Raw genomic sequence first — 14,045 nt, 5'->3', positions numbered from 1 at the left:
TTTATGACTTTGTGTTAGACAGATAATTTTTAAAAGACAACAAAAGCATGAGCCATAAGAGACAAAAATGTAAAACTTTCTTGGCAAATGATAATGTTAAGAGAATGAAAAGATAAGTTGGGTAGAAAATATTTGCAAATCACATAGTTGACTTGTATCTAGAACATATAAAGAATTCTAAAAACTTAATTATAGAATCATTTCTTCAAATATACTCCTACTTGGAATAAAAACCAAACGAGTAAAGGCAAAACTGTTCTGATTGAAGTCAAGATGGGAAGAGTGAACCACTCCTATTTCAACTTGGTTTCTCCTTGTTTTTTTATTTTTTATTTTTAAGCAATGCTCTTGAATGGTAGTTTGACAAAGTTCTTCAGCATAGTAAATTTTACTGTTAAAGATTCCGAAGAAAAATGCCAAAGGAACTACTTTGAATTTTAAAATAATTTTCTACACTTGTTTTGCAATCCTAGCTCAATCTGCATCATCCCCAAAGAGAAAAAAACAGCACAAGAAATACCGAAGTGTTATTTCAGACATATTTGATGGAACAATCATTAGTTCAGTGCAATGTCTGACTTGTGACAGGGTGAGTATGAAGAAATTATAATACGTAGGAAATTTTTGTCAAATGCTCTTTTTAAAAAAAATAACTGACAAAATGTTATGAAAAGTTTAACTCCTTGCTACTGATGATTATACATGTAATCCTTGTGTTTGCATCAGTATAAATTGATTCTAGGAGTAGACTTTGTTTTTTGGAAGTAATAGCAACATCTTAAAGGATGAGTCTTGACTCATCATTGGACAGGCATGCATTAACAGGAAGAATTAACTCAGTTCTTCATCTCTGGTCACATCTAAAGGCGATATGTTGCTCAGCAACAAGAATTGGTAACAAATGCACATTCTCCTAAAGCTGATGAAATTAGTATGCTGGAAAACTGTTGGAATTCACAGGCACTAGACTGTGATTGTACCTTCTACATTTGGTCTATTGTAAATATTTCCCCACTGTAAGATTGGGGCTCAAATAATAAAGGCAGTGTGAGATTCATGCACAAGAGCATACATTAAAGTTATCACGAGTTCTTTAATAAATAATACATTTAAATCCCTGAGTTTCTTTGAGCTTTTCTTAAGAGTGGTTTTCCTTCAGTGCAGTAATGAATATAATTATTGACTATAAAATGACATCTCTTAGAACCCACAAGTAAGTTTTCAATTGTGTTAAAACCTTAAGTCAATTCTAAGGTCTTTTTGTAGGGTCATCTTAATGTATGCTAATTTGGTACCAGATATTTAGATGGAATTATCCTGAAATGTTTTCAGCTATTTAAAAATTACATGCTAGGTTTTATAGCTTTTAAAAAACAACAACAAAAAAACCCCCACAACAACATATAAAAACTATCACAAGAGATCATTTCCAAAAATAAATGCAGTAGTGCTGGAGAGATTGGACCTCAAGCTACAGTGTCTGGATGTGAAGTACGCCTCTGTGCCACAGTGTCCTCGATTAATAGGCTGTTAGTAGTTATTCATAAGATTTATGTAAAGATTAAATTTAAAACAGCACCTGGTACAGGTGTACCAGATTTTTATCTTGCTGTTTTTATCACTATAAAGCAGTTTGATTTGTTTTTTGTTTTTTGCTTGTTATGACTTGCTTTGATCTTTGAAGTCTACAATCTATCCTCATAAATGTTGTGCTGGATTTTTTTCATCTCATTCTTAAAACACAAAACAATTCTAGGTGTCAGTAACCCTCGAGACCTTTCAAGATCTGTCTTTGCCAATTCCTGGCAAGGAAGACCTTGCTAAGCTGCATTCATCGAGTCATCCAACTTCCATAGTCAAAGCAGGATCGTGTGGCGAAGCATATGCGCCACAAGGGTGGATAGCTTTTTTCATGGAATATGTGAAGAGGTATGTATGTAGGTTTTTTTATTAATTGATTGTTAAAACTGCTGTTTCTGCTGTACTGGCAGAACACTTCCTTTTTTTTTTTCTATCAATAATGTTTCAGGTTTGTTGTCTCATGTGTCCCTAGCTGGTTTTGGGGTCCAATAGTAACCTTGCAAGATTGTCTAGCTGCCTTCTTCGCAAGAGATGAACTAAAAGGTAAGAACTATGGAACAGTTTTCATCTATGGCTAAATTGTTGTGGGTGATCTAAAATAAGAGTAGGACTAAATATAAAATTATTCATAAAAGCTATGTTTTAAGGCAGCTAAAATAGGACTTGCCCGTATTGCCACAGTGCCAGTATCTATCATGGCAATATAAATATAAATATCACAATTCATATCCTGAAATAATTTATACAAATTCCTGTAGTACAAGGCAATATGGTATGTGAGGTATCTTAAAACTGCTCTGGGATTCAAAGAAGGGAAAATTCAACCAATAGAAAAGACTTAGATATCTGGACTAGTCTGTGAATTCCTCCATAATATTTTGACTCCTTCAATATTTTTGTATGTGCAACACCTTGCTTGGACATATAACAAGCAGCTAGTAAATTTTGTTGAGTGAATAAATGGAAAAGATGTTATTTGAGATAGGCTTTCAAGGTTGAAAAGAGAGGGAGGTGAAGAGTGCTAAAGGCAAGGTAAACATTATGAGCTGACTCCTGACTCCTGAGCAGAGACTAAAAAATGTCAGCCTTGTGTTACTTTGCTGCAAGGTCAGCATGAGGCAAACTCAAAGAATTACGAACCAAAAGAAAATAACTTGCTTTTAATTTGAGAGGAATGACCAGATCTGTTCTATTTTCAGGTGACAATATGTACAGTTGTGAAAAATGCAAAAAGTAAGTGTCATTGACAATGCTTTTAGTTGTATGATTTGTATTTTAAATGGCATTTTTCTTGGATATTTGGATTGGGCATGTGGAGTTAAAATTCCACTTTTTTTAGAAAAATAAAGGCCAGTAAACTTTGTTCTAGTAAAAACAAAGAGGTTGGTTGTTCTATAAAACAAATTTGAGGCACAAATCGAATAAATTTAATAGGCTTATCTAAGATGTGAAAATATATTTTGAGATATAAAATAAGTATATAATTTTGCATAAAACATTTTCAAAATATATTATAAAAGATATACTAGGATATGTAACATAACATTTTCATTACATAGGTTAACTGTTGACATCATAAATGACACCTTATTCTCTTCCGGATTACCATGTTAACAGGCTAGATTCAGGAAGTTAAAGTAGATATAAAGGTACAGAGTTTCAAATATGTGTAATATTCAGAAAGGTTACACCAACTTTTATGTCACCTTCTGTATGATGGCAGAATAGAAAGACAAGGAAAGTATGACTTTGTTTCATTGCCTTTTCTGTTGTAATACATTCAGGCTTTTAAGGCTACTTGGTGGTAAGTTAGAAAAGCATTTGGTGAATTGAAGGCAAATATGTTTGAGATGTAGTGAACTGGAAAAAATTTTTTGAATCTCTGTAATAGAAAAATAGTGGCCTCTTAATAAAATCTAGAATCTTCATAAAAGAAACTTGTCTGTTGGCAGTAACCCCAGGGAAATGTTGATCTGCAGCTTTTGGTCCTCTTTATGACAAAAAGTAATGGTATATATGGTCAATAAGGATGAAAGGCTACCTTGTACTTTTCTAAAAAAAAAAATACACCTTGAGAATTGGAATTGGAAAGTGTTATCAGTTTGTCCTTGAAGCCGTAGCTGATAGCTGACGATGGTGTTGACCTGGAGGGGGGAACCTGCCTTGAAAAGCACTGCTGTATAGGAAAAAGATAATACTAGTGAAGATTGAAAAGAACCTTGCAGTTACCCCCAAATCCAAAGTAGAGATTTGTCAAATGTATATTAACATTGATTATTAATAATAATCAGCCTTTATTTATCTCAAGTTATTTGTTTCCACATTAAGAATAAAGGTTATATTTGTGACAACATGGATGGATCTTGAGAGTATCATGCTAAGCTAAGTAAGTCAGATAGAAAAGGTCAAGAACCATATGATTTAATTCATATGTGGAAGATACGACAGAAAGCAACAAATGAACAAACAAAACCATCGAACTCTAGGACAAACAGTATGGTGGTGGTTACTAGAGGGGAAGTGGGGCTTGGGGAGGATGAAGAGGGTAAAGGGGGTCAAATATGTGGTGATGGGAGGAGACTAGACTTTGGGTGGTGAGAACACAGTATAATATACAGGTGATGAATTATAGAATTGTTCACTTGAAATGTACATAATTATTAACCAATGTTATCCCAATAAATTTAATTTATAAAAAAGAAAAAACAATAAAAGTTATAATACCGACCTGACCAAACAATTCTATGAAATTGGGATTTTATTTTACCTTTACTTGATTCTGGATGTTAATAAAGGCATAGCTAGGCCATAGGTTACTATGTTTAACTTGTATTTAAAAAATTAATTTTCTTTTTTTTTTAAATTATAGTTGACATTCAATATTATATTAGTTTCAGGTGTATTGCATAGTGGTTAGACTTTTATATAACTTATGAAGTGATCATCCCGATAAATCTATTACCCATATGACACTGTACATAATTATTACAATATTATTGACTATATTTCCTATGCTGTACTTTACATCCCTGTGACTATTTTGTAACTGCCAATTTGTACTTCTTAATTCCTTTACCTTTTTCACCCAGCCCCTTAACTCCTCTCTCATCTGGCAAATGTCAGTTTGTTCCCTGTATCCGTGAGTTTGTTTCTTTTGATTGTTTATTAAAAAATTAATTTCATCAAAGAATTATACAACTCTCTAAATTTTTGTTACTGATATCTTAGTTTAAATAACTTTTTACAAAAAGGGACTCCAGTGTTTTATTAGTATGTATTTGTAAATGGGTAGCATATAATTCAGTAGTGAGCATTTTTAGTCTGATACCTTTTGTCTCTGCATTTTCTGCAAGATTTTGCTGAATATTTGAAAATATTAATGCTTTCGTTGATTCATATGGGAAACAGGCTTATTTAAATCGTTTTTCTCTTTTCCCCCTTAGGTTGAGGAATGGAGTAAAGTTTTGTAAAGTACAAAAGTTTCCTGAGGTAATGAGCTTTATTATAATTCAATTTATTTTACCTGGTAGGGACATGAAGCATTATTAATAAATTCTGTAGCATGATTGAAGAATGGATTGGTTCTATTGACCATTTGCTATATATACCCTATTAGGATTATCCATTTTAAAAAGACTGAATTGCATACCAAGTAGGTGACCTTCGCAGTGAAACTATGTTGAACATAGTTAATCAGACATTACAGGATCTTGCAGGTTTTAAGTATAAAATTACAAAAGCCAGTAGCTGTAAATTTAGTAAATGCCATGTTTTACCATTTCCATATTTTAACATCTTTGGAATCAGGTTATCATAATTGCAGAATAATGTTTAACTTTGACACTTAATTCAATATGTATATTTAAAAGACTCCTTTATCTAGCATGTAAAGTAATAGAATCTTAAATAGTCTTGCCTTTCTCTTTTAGATTTTATGCATCCATCTTAAAAGATTCAGACATGAACTGATGTTTTCCACCAAAATCAGTACCCATGTTTCATTTCCGCTGGAAGGCCTGGATCTTCAGCCGTTTCTTGCTAAAGATAGTCCTGCTCAAATTGTTACCTATGATCTTCTGTCAGTCATTTGTCATCATGGAACTGCTAGTAGTAAGTATACAGGTTTGACATATGTTCTTAGATGTAGAAAAACAGTAAACATCTGAATTGATCTTTTAAGTAAGACCTGATTGAACAAAAGAAAAAAATGTACAAATAGATTTTTATTACTTATTTTATTTTGGTTATTTAAAATATGTCAGAAAATTTTAGGAAATTGAATAATTTTACTCTGAAGTTTGAAATTCTGGAAGTTTTATTTTGTGTAAAGTTAAATAATAAGGACTTTTAACATGATCATTTTTACACTGGGTGCTTTAAAGATTACAGTCTGTCCTTATTTTCATTTCCTCAAGTGGTGGCAGTGGGGATGCACACTGGAAAAAAAATACTAGCATAGTTCTTGCTGTATCTCAATCTCTGCTAAGAACTGGAGGTACAAAATTAGTTTACCTTCCATTCTTGTATTACTGAAATGATTAAATTTTTTCCCCTTAAATTCAGGTGGACACTATATTGCCTACTGCCGAAACAATTTAAATAATCTCTGGTATGAATTTGATGATCAGAGTGTCACTGAAGTTTCAGAATCTACTGTACAAAATGCAGAAGCTTATGTTCTTTTCTACAGGTAAGGAAGGAACTCACAGGCTATTTTAACAAATCTGAAAGCGTCTCACTTTGTGGTTGTTAGTGACTTCTGAGACTTTCAAAATGGATTGCTGAGTAAAGATGAGAAAATGTTTAACTCTCATTTTATTATGTGAGTAAAATAAAGTGAAAGGTTGCATGCAGAATGACCCTTTAAGAAAATGTTACATTTAGTTGAAGGTTAAAGGAATATATAGTTGATCCTTGAACAACATGGGTTTGAACTGTGTGGGTTCACTTTTACATGGATTATTTTCAGTAAATACCTGTACTGTTTTTGATTTGCGGTTGGGAGTCCACGGATGTGGATGGCTGACTGTATACATTGATTTATACCATTTTAAATAGGGAGGTTGAGTATCCACAGATTTTGATGTCCACACAGGGACTGGAATCAATCTCCTGTGGATAGCAAGGGACAACTAAGTTGTGGGGAAGTCAAAATTTATATGCAGATTTCCAAATGTGCAGGGGAGAGGAATTTCGGGTGCCCCAATTCCCTGTGTTGTTCAAGGGTCAGCTGTATTAAAATAGTTTTAGAAAGATTGGTTTTAATAATAATAAAAAAAAAGCACTGATGGTAGGAATCAAGTACCAAAGTTTCTCCTAAAATATCTAATAAACGAGGTATTACTATAAAAATAAACCTTATACTAAAAAATACCAATCTTATAAAATATTAAGTGCTAGCTACTGAAACAGAAAACAGATTATTTAGATTGATTTTATTAGCAAACATTTGAATGCCTACTGTGTTTATTTAGATACCAGTAGTTAAGTTACATTGCCATCTATAGGTATGTATAATGTAGTTGGGGGTGTTACAAAATATATTTCTCTTGAATAATTCCCAAGATCTAATAAGATTTAGAGTATTAATGTGTATGCCAAGTCAAATAAGGAAGAGGAAAAATCCACTTACTAGTCTAATGGAGTAAAATGCATATTGAATTTAATGAATCACTGTTCTTAATAGGAAGAGCAGTGAGGAGGCCCAGAAAGAGAGGCGAAGGATATCAAATTTGTTGAACATAATGGAACCAAGTCTCCTTCAGTTTTATATTTCTCGACAGTGGCTAAATAAATTTAAGACCTTTGCTGAACCTGGCCCTATTTCAAATAATGATTTTCTCTGTATTCATGGAGGTAAGAAATTCTGTAATGAAAAGTAGGGTAGGGGTTTTCTATTAAATAATTTACAAATAGAGCCAAGAATTTTTCTCTTCCATTTATTTCCACTTTCCCCATCTGCAGTCCAACTTAAATGTGTTTAATTCACTATGGTTTCAGAAATTGGCTTTTTCTTCTAATTATAGGCAATGTGTAGCCTCTTCATAGAACAGATATTTATCGAGTAGCTGTTCCAAACCCTGTGCTAGAGCCTGAAAATAACAAAGACACTATTTCTGTTCTCAAAGCTCTAATTTCATGGTAAAGACAGTTACATAAACAACCAATTATGGTACAGCGAGCACTTATGTTACACATCATTTTTCTCAGCTGAGAGGCAGGCACTCAGCTACCAACTGTCTCTGTGGCTCCTGTCCCTTTTGTCTAAATGAATAGCTGGCTCTTTTCCTAAGTATAAAAATGTACTTGGAATTTAACAGAAAGCCTCCTATAGTTAGTTATGTGCTAATATAACTTATGCCTTTGTGATTGGCTGTCTTAGTGTTTGTTCCCATGATAAATAACATCTTAGTGTGACACCCTGATTACATATTGTGGTTGAAGACTTGATATTCTTATTAAGTAATTGTTTTTTCAGTGAAACCAAAAGAGGTAATGGGAATAGCTTACATTGGACTTAGAAACTTAAACCTTGAAAATATTTCTGTATGTGAATTTTCCTCTTATTTCCTGATTTGAACTACTAATGTAAGGTTCCTCCTGTTCTGAATCTCCCCTGTGAACCTATGCCATTTATCTGTGCCTGCTTTTTAATAGCTATTTATATATGTAAGTGCTTCATTTCTTTTGCTACCACATAAGCCCAATGAATGAAAGGTTATTTCTTATTTATATTTGATTTCCCACAATACACAGTCACGGCTTAATAAGAGATACATAAGTTAAATACTTGAAGACTTTGGTTTACTGATTTTTCTGAGTTTCAAGAAATACATTCATCTTTAGGACCATAATCACCAAAAATGCATATACCTGCTTAATTTTTAACCATTTTGGGAGGGGTTTCAAGAATAATGATTGAAAAATGCTAGTGATTAATCAGTTAAAACTGAGTTTTTTAACCTTTGAGAGTAATATAAAGGAATTTAAGAATGAAACAGACCCTTCTAAACTTTTTTTAGGTGTTCCTCCACGAAAAGCTAGTTATATTGAAGACCTGGTTTTGATGCTGCCTCAGAACATTTGGGATAACCTATATAGCAGGTTTGTAGTTTTTAAACCAGACAATAATGGTATTGTGAAAATCAGTTTAAGAAACTCTTTAGAAGGGGATTGGATTATTTCATATATGCTTGTGCTATATGTTGCTCATGTAGAATAACCCCCTTTTCCTTCATTTATCCACTCTGAGTGTAAGTCAGAAGGCTTTGTAGCTAGTGTGTCGCTAGTCTAGATAATTAATTCTAATGTTCTGATATCTGTATCTGGAAAAGTATGCTGTGATATTTAACTCTTGAATTTTAAAGTTTTAAATTTTATATTAAAGCATTTCACCCGTAATTTTATTATGTTTTCCTTAGTGAAATATTGGAAACAGTTTAGTCCATAAATTCTTACTTGAGTGAGCAGGGGAAGCTTCCTTCTGATTACAACTTGATTAAGAATATGACTGTATAACTACGATTTATATATCGTATGCTAATTTTTGAAAGCCATTTCTTTTACTTTGTGTTGTTGCCTCAAACATATTTTGTAATAGAAGTAGCTATCAAAGAAAGTTGAAATATAGGCAAAACAGGTTAGTTAATAAACTGACACAAAGTCATTAACCCTGATAAACATAAAATCAAGCCCTTAAGATTTTTTTATTTTTACACTCGTTTAAATATGACTGAGAATTTTTCTGTGAGGATTTATTATTTACTAGAGATTTAGCCATTGAGTGAAAGTTGGAGACAGATTTTCTAGAGCATCAGCTTTCTTCAGGATTTTCGTAATTATTAAATTCTTTATGCTTTAGGTATGGAGGAGGACCAGCTGTCAACCATCTGTACATTTGTCATACTTGCCAAATTGAGGCAGAGAAAATTGAAAAAAGAAGAAAAACTGAATTGGAAATTTTTATTCGGGTAAAAAAAGTGATGCTTTTCAAATTATAATTATGATCTAGGATAAAGATAAAGAACTGACAATTAGCAGAACTATATTATATTAATGAAATGATTGCATGAAAGAGTTGTAGCAGAGTTTAAGTGTTGTGAGTGTATAACACTGAGAGGCCCCAGGCAGATCATGACAATTGTAGTGGGTTCTCCTTTTGTGGGTTTTTGTTTTCATGGATTGGTACTAAGTTTTGTTTTATGAATTGGCACTGGCAAGAAACCTCCTTGTTGAAATGGTAAATTATAGGTTTCCTTAAGTTAGTGTTTCTGTGAAAGCATTTACGCAGACTACGTTCTCTACTTCTGTCCCTTTGTGAAATATGATATTGTTTTGTGGGACTGTGTACTTATAACTATACCTAGTTTCCACAAAGTGAGTTTACTATGAAGAGTTCATTGATTCCAAGCAACAGAAAGTCTGGTCACAGAATCAGGAAGAGCTGAGCAGCCAGATTTTATGGACAAGGACCAGTATAGCTCCATTTATCTAGGAAGCAGAAGTAAGTCTTTTCTAAGTGCTGCTGTGAGTACCACAGCCCCAACTATTGATTTATAATCCAAATTCGTCTTCTTCCATCACCTCCCCCCCGCCTTTTTTTTTTTTTTTAACAAATACTGGCTAGAAACGGTCCTCAATAAATACTGGGGAAGAATGAAGGAAGTGAACGAAGGACCCCCCCCCCCTTTTTTTTTTTTTTTAACAAAGCTGTGTGTTGGTATAAAAAAAATAACACTAGGGTAAAAAAATCAGTGAACTAGAACTTAAGTGGAGTTTCTGAAAAATCGAAAAAACAGATAGGATCAAATTGAAGAAGTTAACCAAAGGCCACAGAGAATGACCACACAGGCCTCAAGCCTGGAAGTGGCAGATACTAATAATAAGCGCGGCATTCTGCCCCCTGCATTGTATAAGGCAGCAAGCATAAAGGTGTCTGCTTGGATAGAGCAGTGAATGTGGACACTCGTGCCAGTTAAAGAAGGCATTATCTTAGATAGCTTGTAATATCTAGAAAGAATCGTGATTTCCTAAATTATGCCATAAAATAAAGTCATTCTCAAGGAGATGCATAAGGATGTTTTATCTTGAAAACAAAACAAAGCTCAATAGATGGGTTGATTGAATCGCAGAATAAATACTCCTGGAGAGCAAATTAGTGTACTGGAAGATCTAGGAAGCTTTCTCTTAAAATCAAGTACAAGGGTAAATAGACGGAAAACAAAGAAAAGTTTGAACATGTTGGATAGATACAGAATCCGATGTTTTTCTAATGGATATTTTAGAAGAGAATAGAGGGGATGAACTACTTTTAGAGCAACATTTTAGAGAAATTTCCCCAAACCAGAGAAAAACAGATGCTTTTAAATTAATGGGGGGATTGTACTTAAGTAAAATTTTAAAAGCTCCCACCAAGACACATAAGGAAGAAATATCGTGATGCTAAAGATAAAGTCCTAAAAGTGTCTAAACCTGGTAATGCTATGAATTAAATGGATTCATTTAGTAGAATCAGTGTGACATTAAGTTTCAGAAATCTCAGTTCTTTAGAGATAAGTTGTACATCACAGAAAGTCCTAACTTTAATGCTATACCTTGAGACAAACAGCTTTGATTTCTTTGTTAACCATGAGAGAGAGTTACATTTTTCATTGCCTTTCGTGTTCTATAGAAGCAGCTACCTTGTGTACCAGAAAGACCTTTGTGCTCAAAGAACTTACATTTAATAAGTAACTAATACATTATATATTAAAAGGTGATGAGTTCTATGGAAATAGAAAATATCAAAATTCTAAGAGAGATCAGGAGTATAGTGATGAGGGGAGGAGTGAGGTGCAATTTAAATAAGTTTATAAAGGTAGGCCTCATTGAGAAGGTGATATAAGTACCAAAAGCTATGAGAGGCAGGAAGGTATCTGCTTGGTTCTGGGAATAACGAAGGTCTTTGTGACCACAAGTGAATAAATGAGGACTAAAGTATTAGATGGTAAAGTCAATCATGGGGCCAGATCATGGAGGTGCTTCTGGGCTGTAAGGATCTTTGGGGACAATGGCAAGGTTTTGATTAAATTTGATTATAGGAGAGACATGATCTGAACTTGACTTTGTCAAGTGATAGTATGTAGTGTGGGCATTTAGTTGCCCATCATGAAATAGTTTTAGGAATCTCATGGTCTTTTCACACTTAAAATTTGATAAATATCAGATACCTTTCATTTTCCTCAAGCTCTGTGGCCTCCACTTCTCTGTCTTTTTTTTGTTGTTAAAGATTTTATTGGGGAATTGGGGGAGGGGAGAGTGTTGGGGATTTGGGGAAGGGGGCCAGTCAAGTTGTTGTTCTTTAATCTTCGTTGTGGAGGGCGCCAGTCGCCATCTGGCTTCCTGTTGGCAGCTCATGGCCTCTAAGCTCAAGGTGCCGAGTTCAGTCTTAGTTGCGGGTGGGCATAGCCACCATCCCATGTGGGAGTCGAACCAGCAGCCTTGTTGTTAAGAGCACATGCTGTATCCACTGAGCCATCCGGGTGGCATCTCAGCTCAAGGTGCCGAGTTCAGTGTTAGTTGTGGGTCGGCATAGCCCACCATAAAACAGGCAGTCTTGTTACAACAGCTGTTGGCAGCTCAGTGACAGCTCAGCTCTGGCACAGCATCACTGGCCCATGTGGGGATCGAACTGGCAGCCCTGTTGCTCAGAGCTCACGCTCTTAAGCTAACTCTTGACCAACTGAGCCACTTGACTGGCCTTCCACTTCTCTTTCTATACCAGTTTTTCTATGAATTGGGTTTCTTTAGTTTAAAGTAGTAAGTGCCAGAAAGGCTAACATAAGCAAAACGAAATTTATTGAAAAGTCTAGTAGTCAAACCTCCAGAAGTTCAGGAGCCAAGGTATTCCTAGTATATAGCTAACAAAGTTGACATTGGAATGACTTCATTCTAACTATTTTTTTTTTTTTAAAGATTTTTATTGGAGAATTGGGAGATGGGAACAGCACTAGGGAATTGGGGGAAGGGGAACAGACAAGTTGCTGTCCTTTTGTTCTTCAGTCTAGTTGTGGAGGANTCTAGTTGTGGAGGATGTTGCTTCACTGGCCCAAGTTGGCACCATCATTGCGCTCTTCCCGGGTGAGGCAGATCAGTCGCTGGCTTCTGGACAGCCGCTCATGGTGGCTGCTGGCCGCTCACGCTGGCTGCTGGCCACACACGGTAGCCCATGGCAACCCACTGCAACAGGGGCTGCAGCCTACACCGTCACCAGCGACCCACAGCAGCCCAGCCCCAGGTCAAGCTGCCGTTCAGTATCTTAGCTGTAGAGGGCAGTGTCACTGGCCCTCATATGTAGGATCTGAACCAGGGCCCTCTGGCATCCCAAGCCAGCTCTTAACCTACGCGCCACTCGGCCGGCCCTTCATTCTAACTATTAAGTCACTCCTCTGAAGATTTCCATTTCTGGTAGAGTTTTACCTTGTTTGAGTCACATACACATTCCTTAGGCCTTAAGACTAAAGGAGGGAGTGGAACATCTTCAGGGACTGTCCTGCCAGGATAGTGGGACACTATCCTATACATATATGTATATTGTCTGTGAAATGACATGTACAAGATTATTGCAGCATTGTGTTTGTAATAGCAACATATCCACCAATATCTTAAATGAACATGAGTAAGATGTAGACAGTTGATGTGGTATCTTTGAATAAGATTTATCCATCAGATTTTTAATAAATATGTGGAGTATTTATTGTTTTGAAGACTTGACTTTGACTTAGCCAGTCTTTTATGTCCCTTTTGTGTGTACATGCTAAATTTTGAGACAAACCTAGAATTGTTTATTAATAGGTATTACCATATATGCTAGTACTGAGATAACTTAGCATCAACGTATAGCACATTCTTTGTGCATGAGAAATTGGCCTTATCAGATGTTGAAGTGGAATGATTGTATTGTTCTGCTACAAAGCAAGTTCTAATATTAGATGACTGATTTTTTTTCTCCCCATAGCTCAACAGAGCATTCCAAGAGGAGGACTCGCCAGCAACTTTTTATTGCATCAGTATGCAGTGGTTTAGAGAATGGGAAAGTTTTGTGAAGGGTAAAGATGGAGGTAAGTGGTTAACTGAAAAATGAAATTCTATGCAGATTTTTTTGAGAATAGTTTTTGAATATCTGTTTACACTTGGGATTACACCAGTGAACAAGAGAGAAAAAGATCCCAGCTGACAGGGATCTTACATTCTAATTTATATTCTTCTGCTTGTGGTAACTTTTAATGTTTTTAAACCTATTTCATAAATTATAACATATTTATAGCAGGAATAGAGGAACTCAACAAAATTAGCCTGCAGTCTTAATATTAAAGAGTTAAAAAAAACCCACCTAACAATAAGATTGGTTAAATTATGGTTTACCTATTATAATGGGATACTATATGGACTTTACAAATAATTTTTGTGAAAGCCTTTAGTAATTT

At 34.8% G+C, this 14,045-nt stretch overlaps 1 protein-coding gene across 2 annotated transcripts in view; it reads left to right on the top strand.

The window, feature by feature from the left end:
• The window catches only part of USP33 (ubiquitin specific peptidase 33), a 51,443-nt gene that overhangs the window by 35,097 nt on the left and 2,301 nt on the right, over nt 1–14,045 (top strand). The window contains exons 12-22 of one of the 2 annotated variants that reach the window (XM_019644046.1): nt 474–589; nt 1,757–1,929; nt 2,054–2,124; nt 2,781–2,814; nt 5,025–5,070; nt 5,511–5,691; nt 6,145–6,271; nt 7,268–7,437; nt 8,604–8,685; nt 9,443–9,551; nt 13,577–13,679. In XM_019644046.1, the coding sequence (XP_019499591.1) occupies nt 474–589; nt 1,757–1,929; nt 2,054–2,124; nt 2,781–2,814; nt 5,025–5,070; nt 5,511–5,691; nt 6,145–6,271; nt 7,268–7,437; nt 8,604–8,685; nt 9,443–9,551; nt 13,577–13,679 (1,212 nt within the window). Of the gene's footprint in view, nt 1–473; nt 590–1,756; nt 1,930–2,029; nt 2,125–2,780; nt 2,815–5,024; nt 5,071–5,510; nt 5,692–6,144; nt 6,272–7,267; nt 7,438–8,603; nt 8,686–9,442; nt 9,552–13,576; nt 13,680–14,045 lie in introns of both variants that reach the window. The other variant, XM_019644044.1, reaches the window with a different exon arrangement.

The sequence above is a fragment of the Hipposideros armiger genome, unplaced genomic scaffold, assembly GCF_001890085.2.
Source record: "Hipposideros armiger isolate ML-2016 unplaced genomic scaffold, ASM189008v1 scaffold_84, whole genome shotgun sequence".
NCBI lineage: Eukaryota > Metazoa > Chordata > Mammalia > Chiroptera > Hipposideridae > Hipposideros > Hipposideros armiger.
Note: the sequence above shows the minus strand (reverse complement) of the source record. Positions and strands in the feature narration are given on the sequence as shown.